The 16,197-nt window shown below is 42.5% G+C and overlaps 1 protein-coding gene across 1 annotated transcript in view; it reads left to right on the top strand.

The window, feature by feature from the left end:
• Palld (palladin, cytoskeletal associated protein) overlaps window positions 1–16,197 on the top strand; it is a 387,847-nt gene that overhangs the window by 163,655 nt on the left and 207,995 nt on the right. The window contains exons 3-5 of the mRNA XM_059245052.1: window positions 7,402–7,468; window positions 8,807–8,912; window positions 11,525–11,599. Coding sequence (XP_059101035.1) covers window positions 7,402–7,468; window positions 8,807–8,912; window positions 11,525–11,599 — 248 coding nt within the window. The remainder of the gene's footprint in view (window positions 1–7,401; window positions 7,469–8,806; window positions 8,913–11,524; window positions 11,600–16,197) is intronic.

Raw genomic sequence — 16,197 nt, 5'->3', positions numbered from 1 at the left:
TGGCTTGAACTAGACCTTGTGGACATGAAGGATGTGAATCTGGAGGAGAGGACAGGAAGTGAGCATCGCAGCCAGAGAGGCTGAACCGGAATGCAGAAGAAAGAGGCAAGGAGGCAGGTATCGCTTGAAATGAGTCTGTATTCACTCCATGCTGAGTAACCAGGTGAGTGAGATTTGGAAATAAGCCATGATGTTGCGTGGGCAAAAGTTCCTTCTGCTCCCAAGAGGTCAGGCCCCAAATGCCAGACAGACCTCTGTGGTGTACCAGTGTCTGACATCAAATGGATTTCCAAGCACATATTCCTTCTGCTAGATTTTTTTAATTAGAATTTTTATTGATTTTTAAAATATTTCCTATTAAATTTTTTCATCTATTTTACATACCAACCAGTTTCCCCTCCCTCCTCTCTTCCAGTTCCCTCCCCACACCTTCTGTCTAACCCCCCTCCCACCCACTCCTCCATTCAGAAAGGGGCCCTCCCAGGGGTGTCAACAAAGCATGGCATATTAAGTTGAGGCAGGATCAAGCTCCTCCCCCTGCACCAAGGCTGGGTGAGGCATTTCAGCCTGGGAAATAGGTTCCAAAAAAGCCAGCTCAAGTGACAGGGTCAGGTTCTGATCCCACTGCTAGAGACCAAGCTACGCAACTGTTATCCATATACAGAGGTCAGTCCCATGCAGGCTCCCTAGCTGTCGGTCCAGAGTCTGGGAGCTCCCACGAGCTCAAGTCAGCTGTCTCTGTGGTTTCCCCATCATGATCTTGACCCCCCCCCTTACTCATACAATCCCTCCTCCCTCTCTTCAACTGGACTCCTGGAGCTCAGCCCAGTGCTTGGCTGTGAATCTCTGCACCTGCTTCCACCAGTTACTGGATGAAGATTCTATGATAATAATTAGGGTAGTCACCAATCTGATTACAGGGGAAGGCCAGTTCAGGCACCCTCTCCACTACTGATAGGAGTCTTGGCTGGGTCATCCTTGTGGATTCCTGGGAGTTTCCCTGGCACCAGGTTTCTCCCTAACCCCAAAATGGCCCCCTCTATCAAGATATCTCTCCTCCTCCATCCAGCCCCCAGCTCAACCAACCCAATCCCTCATGTTCCCATTCCTCCACTTCCTCCCCTCCACCTTCCCCTCTCCCCAACCCCAGTTTACCTAGGATATCTCATCTATTTCCCCTTCCCAGGGAAATCCATGTATACCTCTTAGGATCCTCCTTGTTAGCTAGCTTCTCTGGGATTGTGGATTGTAAAGCCTGGTTATCCTTTGCTTTACATCTAATACCCACTTACCAGTGAGTACATACCATGTTTGTCTTTCTGAGTCTAGGTTACCTTACTCAGGATAATTTTTTTTCTAGTTCCATCCATTTGCCTACAAATTTCAAGATGTCATTGTTTTTTACAGCTGAGTAGTACTCTGTTGTATATATGTGCCACATTTTCTTTATTCATTCTTCCATTAAGGGGCATCTAGGTTGTTTCCAGGTTCTGGCTATTACGAACAATGCTGCTATGAACATAGTTGAGTAAGTGTCCTTGTGGTATGACTGAGCATCCTTTGGGTATATGCCCAAGAGTGGTATAGCCGGATTTTGAGGTAGATTGATTCCCAGTTTTCTGAGAAACCACCATACTGGTTTCCAAAGTGGCTGTACAAGTTTGCACTCCCACCAGCAGTGGAGGAGTGTTCCCCTTACTCCACATCCTCTCCAACATAGGCTGTCATTAGCATTTTTTTTTGGGGGGGGTTTCGAGACAGGGTTTCTCTGTGTAGCTTTGTGCCTTTCCTGGAACTCACTTGGTAGCCCAGGCTGGCCTCGAACTCACAGAGATCCACCTGGCTCTGCCTCCCGAGTGCTGGGATTAAAGGCGTGCGCCACCACCGCCCGGAGCATTTTTTATCTTAACTATTCTGATAGGTTAAGAGGGTATCTCAGAGTCCTTTTGATTTTCATTTCCCTGATAGTAAGGATATTGAACAATTTTTTTTAGGTGTATCTTGGCCATTTGAGAGATTCTTCTGTTGAGAATTCTCTGTTTAAATCTGTACCCCATTTTTAATTGGATTATTTGGTATTTTGATGTCTAGTTTCTTGAGTTCTTTATGTATTTTGAAGATCAGCCCTCTGTCAGATGTGAGGTTGCTGAAGATCTTTTCCTATTCTGTAGGCTACCTTTTGTTTTATTGACCGTGTTCTTGCCTTACGGAAGCTTCTCAGTTTCAGGAGGTCCCAATTATTAATTGTCTATCTCCCTATCTGTGCTATTGGTGTTATATTCAGGAAATTGTCTCCTGTACCAGTGCATTCAAGGCTATTTCCTACTTTCTCTTCTATCAGGTTCAGTGTAACTAGATTTATGTTGAGGTCTTTGATCCACTTAGACTTGAGTTTTGTGCAGGGTGATAGATATGGACCTATATGTATTCCTCTACATTTGAACATCCAGTTATGCCAGTACCATTTGTTGAAGATGCTTTCTTTTTTCCATTATATAATTTTGGCTTCTTTGTCAAAAATCAGGTGTTCAAAGGTGTGTGGATTTACATCAGGGTCTTCAATTCAATTCCATTGATCTACCTGTCTGTTTTTATGCCAGTACCAAGCTGTTTTTATTACTATAGCTCTATAGTAGAGCTTGAAGTCAGGGATAGTGATACCTCCAGAAGTTCCTTTATCATACAGGATTATTTTAGCTATCCTGGGTTTTTTTGTTTTTCCATATGAAGTTGAATATTGTTCTTTTGAGGACCAGAAAGATGGCTCAGCCATTAAAGACTAGGCTCACAACCAAAAATATATTACATATTTTAAAATGATTTTTTTCTAACATTTTATGAAAAGCCAGTGGATTGCTCTACCTTTAACAGTGGCTGAGTGCATCGAAATTAGATCATTATCAGGATCGACAGAGTTGATCCTGGAGTGGTGCCTGGCATGCGATGCCGGCTGTTCTGAAGATCATCACAAAAATAGTATTTTCCTTTAAAAAAAAAAAACTAAAGCGTGCATGCGTGCACACACACACACACACACACACACACACACACACATATACACACATAAAAAAAATAAAATCATGCATAGCCTGACTAAGATAGCCCTGTGACTTTTCTCTGTGTGTATGTGTTGCTGGGAACTGAAGCCAGGGTTTCCGGCATGCTAAGCACACACTGTACCATCAACCCAATGGTCACTTTTAGTATATTGCCATTTCTTATCTTTTTCCTGTGTGTGCCCTCTACTTTAAATAGCCTTTGGCACCTGGTTTGTTTGTTTGTTTGTAGTTTAAATTATTGTTCCCAAGCATCTACCCATGTCATCAACACCCCTCTTTTCTGATCAGCAAGTAGCACACAGGAGCAGACATTCAGTGGGAGGGAGGTTCAGTGGGGAGGGAGGAACTGCCTGCCCTCAGGTGAGGATTTGGTCTGTTACAGCCTGCCCCAGCTGCTTTGACACCTGAGACACAAGGTGACATTGGCATTCCACAAGGGCTGGACAGGTGCAGAAAACACTCCAGAGACACTCATGTTTTTACCTTTTAACTCTTTCTCAGATGATCAAAGCCAGGGTCTTCCATGTGCTAGTCAGGAGCTCTGCAGCTGTGCTGTAGCACAGTCCAAGGAAGTCTGTCTGTCTGTCTGTCTGTCTTTGTTTTGTTTAAGACAAGATTTCTTTAGTAGTCCAGGCTGGCCTTAAACTCACTAGAATCCTCCTCTTCTAGGATACAAATTCAGTCCCATATCACAATGCCTGGCTCCTAGAATAAGTCTTTTGTTCTTGTTCCTTCTGTAAGGTGGTGGTGGTGGTGGTGGTGGTGGTGGTGGTGGTGGTTGTTCAGACAGGGTCAGACTAGTTGAAGCTAGTCTGGGACTCAGTTCCTTAAGTAGTCCAGATTAACCTTAAATTCAAGGTTATCCTCCTGCCTCAGTCTCCCAAGGGCTGTAAATAGAGGCGTAAGCCACCACATACAGGAAGAATGATTTTTTTAAGGAGGGCCAGCAACATGACACAGCAGGTGAAGGCGCTTACCACAAAAGGCTGGCAATATGAGTTCAATCCCCAGAGCCTACGTAAGAGAGTGGATGGAGAGAACTGACTCTATAGAGTTGCCCACTGACCTACACATGTGTGCTATGACATTTGTGCCCCCTTACACGCACAAATTTTTTTAAACAAGAATGACTTAGAATAGAAATCGTCAGAGGAGAAGTATGATATTTCTTACACGCTAGGAATGTTTGGAGTCAGGTGAGAATAGCCGCTTCTCTCCCCATATTTCTGAGCATATTTCTGAGACAGCCTGGGACCATATCCGCAGGACTTTGTTCCCTCACAGTCAATTTTATGATCCAATTAAGCTGCTATCTCAGAATGGCCCTGCCCACACTGATAACAGCCTTTCTTGGTAGTTCCTGGGGACTCCCCTGCTTAGCCCCGCCCACCTCCGCATCCCAGAGAAAGCTTCCTCCTCCTCTAAAGCCTGCTTCCGGGCTTCCAGGTACTTTGCCTGTTTTTTTTTTTTTCTATGCAACCTCCCCTCCCCAGCAGCTAATCCTGCAATCCTGTCCTGTCACCACCCTCAGTCATCACCACCCACAGTGTCCCGTCAACAAACTCCAGGCCTTCAGCTCTAGCCTGGAAACCTGCCCTATGAATCTATGAATCGAACTGGTCTCAACTGCTCCTTGTCCAGCTCCACACACTCTCCACTCCCTGTCCCCAAACAAGCCTTGCAATTCCCTAACCGCATGTACTCATTCCAGCAGAGGCTAAAGGCCAGCCCTTGGCTAGCATGGAAATAAGCACTCTGAGGAACTCAGATATGCACAGCCTAGAAGGTCACGGGGTTGGGGTTGGGGGGCGGCAATTCAAAACAAGAGTGCAGCTTGTCACCACCTCTGCAAATACATTGGACATAACTTACTTCTCGGTGAAGTTCTAATGGGGTCTAATAATCCAGTGATGCTACAGGCCAAGCTGACTGCTGAGTAAATATTAAATATTCACAGTTTGGTACCTCAGTACTCAGAGGATTGCCCCCCGGGCAGAAAGGTTAGGTGCTATGCACGGTGTGAACAACAGGCACTGAGAATTCAGAGAAGATGGCAAAATGATGACCTTACAAGACAGAACAGCAAGCGTATGTCCTAGGAAAGTGAGTCCAGAACTGCAGATAAACAAGGAAATTGAAACCTGACAAGGCAAGATGCTCTCTCCCTCCCCTCCATCCTTAGGAGCCTTCCTTGCTCACTACTTGGAAGTGCAAGCCCACTCCATTCCTATCGCTGCCCACACCCCTCTCCTGCTTTCTCCTTTCCCTGTTTTGCCATATAAGGTATTTAGTTCTTGCTCCTCTATCTGTGTGCTCACAAGAACAGGACTCTACAAGTGTGTGTGTGTGTGTGTGTGTGTGTGTGTGTGTGTGTGTGTGTGTATGCTGAATTTCTTTGGGACCACATCCCGGCTCCCTAAGTACTGTTCACCAAAGAGTACATGCAATTCTGTGGATCAGGATCTTGCAAATAATAAATGCTAAAACTTCTGGCAAGGAAATCATGAAATCAGTTGCATGTCAGATACAAGGAGTTCTCATGTAGACTCAGACATCTTCTTGTGCCTTAACAGGAAAGGTGTGTGCTAGGAGAAATTATTCTGACATTAAGAGAAGGGTGGATTTGTGAGGAAAAGAAACAGGAAGACATGGGCCTGTGTGGCAGTTCAGGAGCCAGGTGAAGAACACCCACACTGAAGAAGTAGGAGGGAACAGAACAAGCATTCCAGCAGAGTTACCTCAGCATGATTGTTTTCAAGGTCAACAAGAGACCTGAGAGACTTACTGCAGTAGAGGCATGGGAGGGAATTCAAGCAGTCATCCAAGAGAACTGAGTATACATAGACATTCTATATGTACTGATGGGTACCATGTGCAAACTTCATTGAGTAGGAATCCATTTGTCTACCTGTGTACACAAATGTATGTGTGTTGATAGCATATGCCAGGTATCTATCAAATAGTGTTGAGGAAGCCGCCCACTGATCCTACCCAATTTACATAAGTCTGTACTTCATGACTATTTTTTAAATATATTTTCATTAATTATTCGGCAACTCTGCACATGCATGAAATCTATTTTAGTCACATATGCATGTATTGTAAGGTAATTTGAATACCCCGAATGAAAATTTTATTCTAAAAGAAACATCAGAAATTTAAATCTGTTGTTTAAAATATCATGATACCCAATAGGTACCCACTGAAGGTTGAGGCTGGTGAGATAATTTAGCACACTGGCAGAGGCACTGGCACTCAGGCATGAACTCAACCCCGAGATCAAGACAGACATCTAACTTTGCAAGTTCCACTGACCTCCACATGCACAGGCACGCACAAACACACACACACACACACACACACACACACACACACACACGATAAAAATAAATATTTAAATATTAAAAATAAATATTTAAAGTGCAAGGGCTGGGGAGATGGCTCACTGGAAAAGAATGGTTGCTGTACGGACATGAGGACCTGAGTTTGAGTTCCTACCACTCATGTAAAAAGCCATAAATGGCTGTATCAGAAAGCAGAGCTTTTGAGGGGTGGAGACAAGCGGACTGACTGGTTGAGCAGCCAGCTTAACTGAAACAGTGAGCATCCAGGACAGGGAGAAACCCTGTCTCAAGGCAATAAGGCAGACGGCTGCAGAAGGAAGTCACAGCATCCCTCTCTGGTCTCCACACACCACTCATGGGCATGAATACACACTCACCAGCATGTTCCACAACACTCACACACACATAAAACAAACTAGTTTTAAAAATCAAATACAGTTTAACTTGAGCTAAAAATACAACAAGTTGACCCTTAGTTCAGGAACAAAATGAGTTTGGGAGGATGTGATCCAAAATCAGGGAGCCTATGAATTCAGTAGTGAAGCCACTATCCCACTCAGATGAAGGGTCAGGAAGCCAAGTCTGACTCATGAGTGGTAAAGACATCAGCAGCCCACAGCTTGTGATGCCCCAGGGTTAAAGTTTAAAACCATGGGCATTTTTCCACAAAGACACTCACATCTGTCTCCTAGTTGTCTAGCTATGAGAAAGGATGGATGGCTGAGATGGCCAACGTGATAAAAATGAAGCTAATAATAAACCCGACATGGCAAGAACAGTGGTCTAAAGCAAGCTATTAATAGTACTTTTAAAAGATTATTTTCTGAAGAAACAGTAAAAAGGGATTTGACACTGAATCATCCTCAGTTTCGTGTGCATTTGTAACACAAATAAGACTGCATGTTACTATTACAAATGAAGACCATTACTCTGGAATTCTTCTAGAAGCTAATGCCACCCACATCCTAACTGTGTCATGATTTCTAATGTCTTCCCAGGAGCCAGTTCGACAGACTCTGACAGTGAAAGCTTACCTTTTGTATCAAAAGCTGGAGCTATGCCGCAGTGAGTGTCTTTGAGTCGCCCCATTGGACCTTGTAACATGGAAGGGTAGCAACCGCTTGGTTTTGAAGCCGAATGTGCTGGGATGGGAAGGGTCAAGCCATGTCCATCAGAGATCAAGTGTTTGCAATTTGGGACACCATTTCTGCCTTCACATGAATTTAAATGGTGGGGGTCTGTATTTCATCATGAGTATGCTAAAATTGAGCCAAGTGCTGTTGGTAGCTTCAGAGACAGCCAGGGGACTGATTTGTAAGTAAATGACAGGACCAGTCACACTGAGAGGAAAACCAGTTAGGCTACTGCTAAGGTGTGAATGAGGATCAAAAACGTTTAATTGGGCCAGATATTGATTTTCTTTTATATAAAAATATTTTGCTAGTTAAGCCTTATATCTGAAAAGGCCAGAATTTGGTTATCCCTATAGAGATGTGCGTTACTAGTAAAATGTTACTGTCTTCTTTATTTTACAAAAGCATATTCAAGTCTACCTGAGTTTGGGAGAAAACTCCATTAATGCTGAGATGTGCTAACAAGTGTTTTAATTTGCTAGTAAATACGTAACAGTTATATATATATATATATATATATATATATATATATATATACACTAATTTCCCTGACTAGATCCTTACTCATTAATGCAAGTACTGTATTGTAAGACTATTACAGTAATAAAATACTCATATATAATTTGAAAAGTCATGTCCATTCCACATCAGATAGTCACAGATGTTACAGGAACGTATAGTGTTGTACACTTTACCTGTCCTGATTCAAGTTCGAGTTCAAGTTAAGTCCTCACAGCCTCTTGGCCACGAGGAGCCTGGAACTTGACTCCTCTAGATTTTTCCTTTCCATTTCACTGAAACTCTGAGCACGAAGACAAAAATGCCAAGCTATTCCCAGCCACATTAGAAGCCAGCACAAAGGACAGCTGCTAGCCCTAAAACAAACACTAAAACTGAGTTAAATATAGGACCCTCACCGTAAAGATGTCAAATATTTGCCTACTGATAAAGACTGGAGCTTCATTTTCTCTTGAGATTTTTTTTAAGGATAACACCTTAAAAATCTTTGTCCATGTGAGTTGTCTCTGGCTACTTTCCTTTCATCTGTGTGTTTATTAAAGTCCATTCTATCCATGCACTGACCACACAGCTCTTTTTGGCTATCTGTTTTAATGAATTCCAACTTCTGAAACAAATTTTAATAGGAGCAGACTGAGTCTACAAAAAGAAGGCCAGATTTTCTGTAAAATTATTTTTTAAAAACAATTGCTGATTTGGAAACAAAAAACAAAAACAAAAAAACCCTAACACTTGCTTCTCTGTTTTCCAGAGCTCAAAAGAAAACCACTTCTGTTTCCTTGACCATAGGAACCTCATCTCCCAAGACAGGAGTGACCACGGCTGTGATTCAGCCCTTATCTGTTCCTGTGCAACAGGTAATTGTGCCTGGAACCCCCAAGGAGCTGAGTTCATGAGCAGGCTGCTCTGTTTGAAGAATAGGACTTTGAGTCTAACTGACACACTCCCTGGTAACATTTTCTAAGTAAAAACACAGTCAAAGGAAGAAAAAAACCACCGTTAATGGTCTCATTTTAACTCATTGAGAATACTCTCTCCAAGTGGTGGTGGTGCACGCCTTTAATCCCAGCACTTGGGAGGCAGAAGCATGTGAATCTTTGTGAGTTCCAGGACAGCTAGGGCTGTTACACAGAGGAATTCTGTCATGAAAACCAAAACAAACAACAACAACAAAAATTTAATCAAAAGCACACAGTAACTCAACAGCTCTAGTCACATAGGAAGCTTGGAGAGGATGATGGCACCTGCCTTAGGTCTATCTGTCTGTCTGTCCTCCAGTGTGCCTACTCTCTGTCTTTTTATCCAGTTCTCATCTCATTAGCTTATTGGAGAGACCAGGAAAGTTCACACACCAGCAGGAACCATTCCTGTCTCTGAAGGCTAAACAGTATGGCGCAGAAAAAAACAATTCCAATTCTTTGCCTTCACTCTACTGTTTTAATATTGGTTTAATATCAGTACAAGACTGCTTTACCAAAGGAAGACCAGCTACTGGAAAGGAACTGCAGTGAGTTTACTTCGCAAACACAGTCAACATTATTTTTTAAGTAAAAAAAAAAAAAATCTAAATAATAGACGTGATGTAAATCTTTAATTACAACACTTGTAGAAGGCTCCCCTGACACTCTTGGTAGTGAATCTCTCCCTACTGAAGAGATTTGTCTCATGTGAATTCCCATGCCTTCCATCAGTTTTTATTACCTATAACATTATCCATAATATTACCCAGAAGGATTATAGTAACTACTGCATGCCATACATACTTTGTAGCATTTAGAAGATGAAATCAGTAGAGAAAAGACACTTTTGTTCATAAACTTGAGAAGAATCAACAAAACGGCAGATACAATAGATAATTCCTTTAAACCCCTGAACCAGAACGACATTTCTAAAATTATCTCTGGTCAAATCCATGGGCAGTTTCTGTCCAAGAGTTTGACTTTAAAATATTGACAGGCGGATCTCTGTGAGTTCGAGGCCAGCCTGGGCTACCAAGTGAGTTCCAGGAAATGCGCAAAGCTACACAGAGAAACCCTGTCTCGAAAAACCAAAAAAAATAAAATAAAATAAAATAAAATAAAATAAAATATTGACAGGCATTTATTGGGATGGGAAGCACTGTGCTAGACACTTGATCGCAGAAAGAAGTCATCAGCCCCACTCCTTTCCAGTCTATAGACTCCGCTGGGGAGAACCTGAGATCCTTCCTAACATGGCTGAATTCATTGTGAAATACAGAACGGAAAAACATACAGTGGCGTATAGATGCAAACGCAATCATTATGTGCAGAGTGCATTTCAAGTGGTTTATTTCTACAGGAACACTGAGTAATGCATCCTAGTTTGCAGATGTGAGGTGGAGGTGCTCATCATTTCTTCCTGGTGGGCACAACAAGTGGGAAAGTTTAACACTTGAGAGTCAGAGTGCCCAGGTTCGAATCCCAGCTCTAACTAAAGGGACTTTTAAACAAACGTCTCTGGGCCTAATTTCTTCATCTGCAGAATGGAGATTGTCCTGCCAACAGTCTCACGGCAGTGTTCTGAAGGGTCTCTGAGATGGTCTTCATATGACATTTCAAACAATGTCTGACATGGAGCAGTACTATAAATGTGACCATATAGTCTTTGGATGTCAAAGACAGTGAAAAGTGAGACACAGACCTCCCAAATGACAAGCCTTTGACAAGTAAAAAGTCTTTCAGGGACGAGTAGACCTTACTCTGTACTCACTGCTGTAGCAGCTCCAGAGCACTGTGATGTCCCATGGTGTATTCAGACACATGGTATCAGATTGCTATCAATTTATAAGTAGATAAATCCAGATTACTTGAAAATAAGCAATTTAATACCCGCACACAAATTTTCATTCACTGCTTTTTATTTTCCATTCACAATTCTGGAACCTTTTACTTCCCCCTGAGATGGATGCTAGTCAATGAACTTTTCAGGACTCTGAGTTTTTTACACATCAGTAAATGAGTTTCACTTCTTTCCCTCGTATTTCCCATTCTCCTTTATTGAAAGAACTCACGTGAAAAATTAGATAGGTAGATGTTCCCATAATTTACTGTGCTCTTCATTGACAATAGCTTATCTTTTTGATTCAATGAATCCAGACTGTATTTTAAAATAAAATATAGTGTCTGTGAGAACTTCTAAACAGACCCCTGTGGAAGTCCCACACACAGAAATCCATTTGGTAATAGCATTTAAAAGCTCCCAGATTCCCCCAGGACCCGGGGAACTCTTACCTCCAATATCCTTTTGAAGAGAGAAGAGGAACAGATGTGAAATGAGGGAGCTGAACAATGTCTCTGCTGTAAGAGCAGGCTGGCGGGTGATGGATGACGAGACTTTCATACGCTCGACTCATTCAAGTGGAGGAATCTCATAGTGAAAGGTTTCTTTGGTCTATCTTTTCAGAGATTTATATATTGAGAATCTGATCCATGTGTCTCTACTCTTGCAGGTTCACAGTCCAACTTCGTATCTCTGCCGACCCGATGGAGCCGCCACGGGCTGTCTTCTTCCTGTTTTTACTAAGGTCTGACATCTGGAAGTCTCATTCTCCATGTTTGCTTTAGTCCTTACATTTCATTCACATGTGACTTTATGTAGCAGCCTTTAAGATTTGAAATGAAGATATTAATAGGCAGGTCATCATGGTTACCTTAGGGGATAGGTAGGTATTCATTGAATAATGACTGTGTAGTCATTTTCTTAGGCAAGGTTTGAGAAACATGGCAGGCAAAGCCAGATATCTGATCTAATGGGAAAGCCAAGAGAAGTATGAATAATAAGATAGAATTCATTATTTAAATTTTTTCTTTCTTTATAGCTGGGCACAGTAGCATATGCCTGTAGAACCAGCAGTTAGAGGCAGAAGTAGGAGGATTTTTAAGAGTTTGAGGCCAGGACTGGTCTGTACAGTGAATCCCAAGAATTAATCAGTTTCCCTTTTTACTCCCAATGAAATCTCTTGAAAGATCTAGGAAGCTTCACAGAAAGAAAAAAAAATAGAAACAAGCAAGCAAACAAATAAGCACAAAACCTAATTTTCCATTTAAGTTGTTAATATACATCGCCAAGTTGAATGAGTCTCGTGTTATTGGATGACTGCAGAAGTCAGAAACCAGTCCATGCAGATTTTCTTTCTTTCTTTTTGAGGAAAAGTCTAAAGCTTAATTGAAAGACATTTTAAAAGGCCAATGAAGAGGAAAGAAAAGCCATTTTCATGTCAAAAGACTAATGAAGTCATTAGTTCCCAGATATATCTAATGCAAACTTAGCTGAACTCCCAAAAGTTTCTTGTTTCTATCCATTTGTTTGATATAGAATTTAGCAACCTGGTTCTAAGAGTTATGAGATATAGATATAGATATAGATATATAGATATAGATATAGATATAGATATAGATATAGATATAGATATAGATATATATTATATGGCTACAAATACCCAGGGTCCTACTGAAGAAGTAAATAGGGCAATGTTAGGGAAGAAATACATATCTCCTATAAAGTATCAAGGCTTCCTAAAGATTATATGATAGTTATAATAAAGGTTGAGCATGTCTAATCTGAAATGCTTTAAAAGCTAAAACTTTGAACATTGATCAAAGGCCTATAGTTGCCGCCTCATGGGACAAGTCTCAGTCAACACACAGGTGTACTAAAAGCACCATCTAAAAAATCTCCTTGGGAGACATGAATGAGGTATTTAGAAAACATTAATGAATTCCGTGTTCGCTTGTCTCCGTCTCAGCGTGCTTTCTGTTGCTGTGACAGACACCATGACCGAAAGCAACCTAGGGAGGAAAAGGTTTATTTGGCCTTCACTACCGGGTCCCAGTCCATTGTTGAGGGAAGCGAGGGCAAGAACTCACAGCAGAAATCAAGATCACTTCTGCTTACGGCTAGCTCCCCAGCTTCTGCTCAGTTAACTTTCTTATACAGTCTGAGACGCCTTGCACAGGGGATGGTACCACCCACAGTGGGCTGGGCCCCCTCCTGCATCAATCAGTAATCAAGAAAATGCCACCCTGGCCTGCCCACAGGTCGGTCCGATGAAGGCAATCCCTCAGCTGAAACTCACACAGGTAATTCTAGGCCATGCCAAGTTGACAGCAGAAGCTAACTAGGACAGGTCCTATGCCCAAGATATCCCCATATAGTGCAAACATTCCAGTAAAAAAAAAAAAAATCCCAAATCCAAAGCACTTAGATAAAGGCACAAGTCTCATCAAATTGATGAAAACTCAGAACAGCACCCACAGAGATGCTCCAATAACTGCAGGCACATAGAGATCACTTAGGGACACAATGAATTTGTCAGGGGGGTGTTAACAAATATTTTTTTAATTGGACTCCACACTTATCACAAAAATAAATTCCAAGTAAGCTGGAGATGAATGAGAAAACAAATCTATAAAACTTCGGTGAGGAAGCCTGAGGGGGCCACACCTGTCATCCCTGCCCTCAGGAGGCTGCAGTACAAAGACTGCTGTGAGTTCAAGACCAGCAAGAGCTGTGCAGTGAGTTCCACATTGGCCTGGACTGTGGTGTGTGAACCTACCTCAAGAAATAAAGAGAGACAGGTAGAAGGAATGTCTATCTGGCCACAGCAAAAGCAGCTTTAGTATCTCCATGTAGAAAATCAAACTTGATAAAAACTTCTTCCTAAGCACTCACTGTTTCCAGTGAGCATAGAAAACACATGCTAGCCAGGCATGCCTTTAATCCCAGCACTTGGGAGGCAGAGTCAGGTGGATCTCTGTGAGTTCAAGGACAGCCTGGTCTACAGGGTGAGTTCCAGAACAGGCACCAAAACTACACAGAGAAACCTCGTCTTGAAAAACCAAAAGAAAAAAGAAAGAAAACACATGCTAATGGTTGAAACCCCCCCTCCACAAAAGCTAACAACAATAACAGCAAAAGAAGTCCTTTAAGACCCTAACAAATCTCAGTCTGTAACAGCTGGGGACATTTTCCTCGGATGTTCTGAGCAGAGACCACTTAGACAGGAGGACGCTCACAGCCAGTACGAAGTATAAGAGTTTCTCACAGCCAACTTCTCAAGGGCATCTCTGGAAGACTGTGTTCCACCTTGCGCATTCTTAACCATGACTCAGCTGATTTGGGGGCAGCTGAGGCCAAACATACCTCTTTTCTGGCTTTATCTTTGTTTCCTTTTGTTTCGTTGGAGACATGGTATTACTACATAGCCCAGGCTAGCCTCTTACTCACAATCTTCCTGCCGCCTCAGTTTTCTCAATGCTGGGATTCCGAACCTGCACTACTCTGCCCCAAACTCACATGACCCTTCATTTAAACAGATCAAGCCCATGTTAGGGGTACAGGAGGAGAAACCACAGATGTTCCATTTTGTTCTCCCTCGCCACAAAGTTAAAAGGTTCCTCAATCATGGCCGGGCATCGTAAATGTTACTGATTCCTCCTGGACACCAAGAGGATTCTCAAAATCTAGAACCAAAACCTCAGATTCCTCCATTGTAGTCCAACTACTAGGACAGAGACAATATCAACAGTCATTCTGACGCAGCTGCTGCCACCACACAAATCAAATCATGAAGTGTTCTATGTGCTAACAACATGGCTGAAAAAAAATGGTTTTTAGCGTATGTTGATTTTTAAGAAATCAAAGAGCAAGAGGGTGTGGAAGGAATGTGTGCAACTCTGCCCTCTGACCTGGTGTGTGGCATGGTACACCTGCTTTCTGCAGGATTCTTCTCTTCTCTGCATATGCTTTTTCCTTTTCCTGGCAGGCAGCTTCTCCCTGGTTCGCAGCATCTTCTTTAGGTCAGGTTTAGTGGAGTGGGTTTAGACAATGCTCCCGCATCAGCTCTTCACTCAGATGACCCTGGGACTCATCTCCCTGAGTCCTTTCTCTGGCATCCCTCTCCTGCGTGGTGGTGACAGTGCATGGCAGGTGGGCTTTTCTTGTCCATGGAGTGCCTCCATCTATTTCCTCATGCTCCTGTAAAGATTCCCAACATTCCTGCTTGGGAATCCTGCAGAACAATAGGGTTGGCTCCCACAGCAGAGCTGGTAAGGACTGTGAGACTGTGGACAACAGGGATGGTCACAGGATGGCTATTCCAGAGGGCTTTTCTTCCCTTACACCCTTCCAAGGAATCACAATGCCAAGTGAGCATGATCTGTGATGAGAGGTCTCATTATATGGATCCTGAAACATCCAGCATCCCCAGATGCCACTCTGAATGATGATCCAGATGGCTAAGCAAGCCTCTGAACATTGATTCGCATCATTTTGAGGGCTACTCCTTATGCTCCTAAATGTTGTCTTAAGTGTTTACTGGGCTTAACCATCCATGATTCATGCGTGTGTGCCTGTGTGTGTGCGTGCATGTGTGTGTGTGTGTGGTGTCTGTGTGTGTGTGCGCGCGCGTGTGTGTTACAGGAGAAGGTAAGCTGTAACCAAACTCCAGTAGCAATCAGATTTTTTTGGCCTTTGTCTCTAGGCATCCACTCATTTGCTACACTCTTGCTTTCAAACATGACAAAAGAAAAAAAAAGCCACATAAGTTTAGGAATAAATCTGATCTCCTTTGATGCCTAAAAGCTCAAGCATGAAAAATATTTGGGTGTCATTTGTTATGTCCCAGAAATGGCTTCCTGGAACCATTTCATAGACTGGCCCATAGAAGCTGGACCTCACACTATGCTTTGAAACACTAAATTAACTCATCTCTGGCTACAATCATAAACTACAAAACATGTGCTTAAAAGCCAGAGATTTTCTAGGGCCAGCAAGATGTCTCATCTGATAAAGGCACTTTCACCAAAGCCAAGTTCATTCCCTGGGACCCACATGGCAGAAGAGAACCAGGTCCTGCAAGTCGTCCTCTGGCATGTCTGTACCCCAATCCCACACACAGTGAGCAAACAAACACAGAAGAAAATGAGAAGACATTTAAAGCATCTATTTTCTGTACTTTGAAATACAAGTGGAGAAAGGGATGAAATCATTGATACTTTTGAGAGTCTCCCAGGCTAGCCTCAAACACTCAGTATAGCTAAGGATGACTTTAAGCTTCTGATTGTCCAGTATCTGCTGGACAATCTAAGTTGTTAGGATTAAAATCATAAGCAACTACCCCTA

Source organism: Peromyscus eremicus, chromosome 17, assembly GCF_949786415.1.
Source record: "Peromyscus eremicus chromosome 17, PerEre_H2_v1, whole genome shotgun sequence".
NCBI classification, from domain to species: Eukaryota; Metazoa; Chordata; class Mammalia; order Rodentia; family Cricetidae; genus Peromyscus; species Peromyscus eremicus.
Note: the sequence above shows the minus strand (reverse complement) of the source record. Positions and strands in the feature narration are given on the sequence as shown.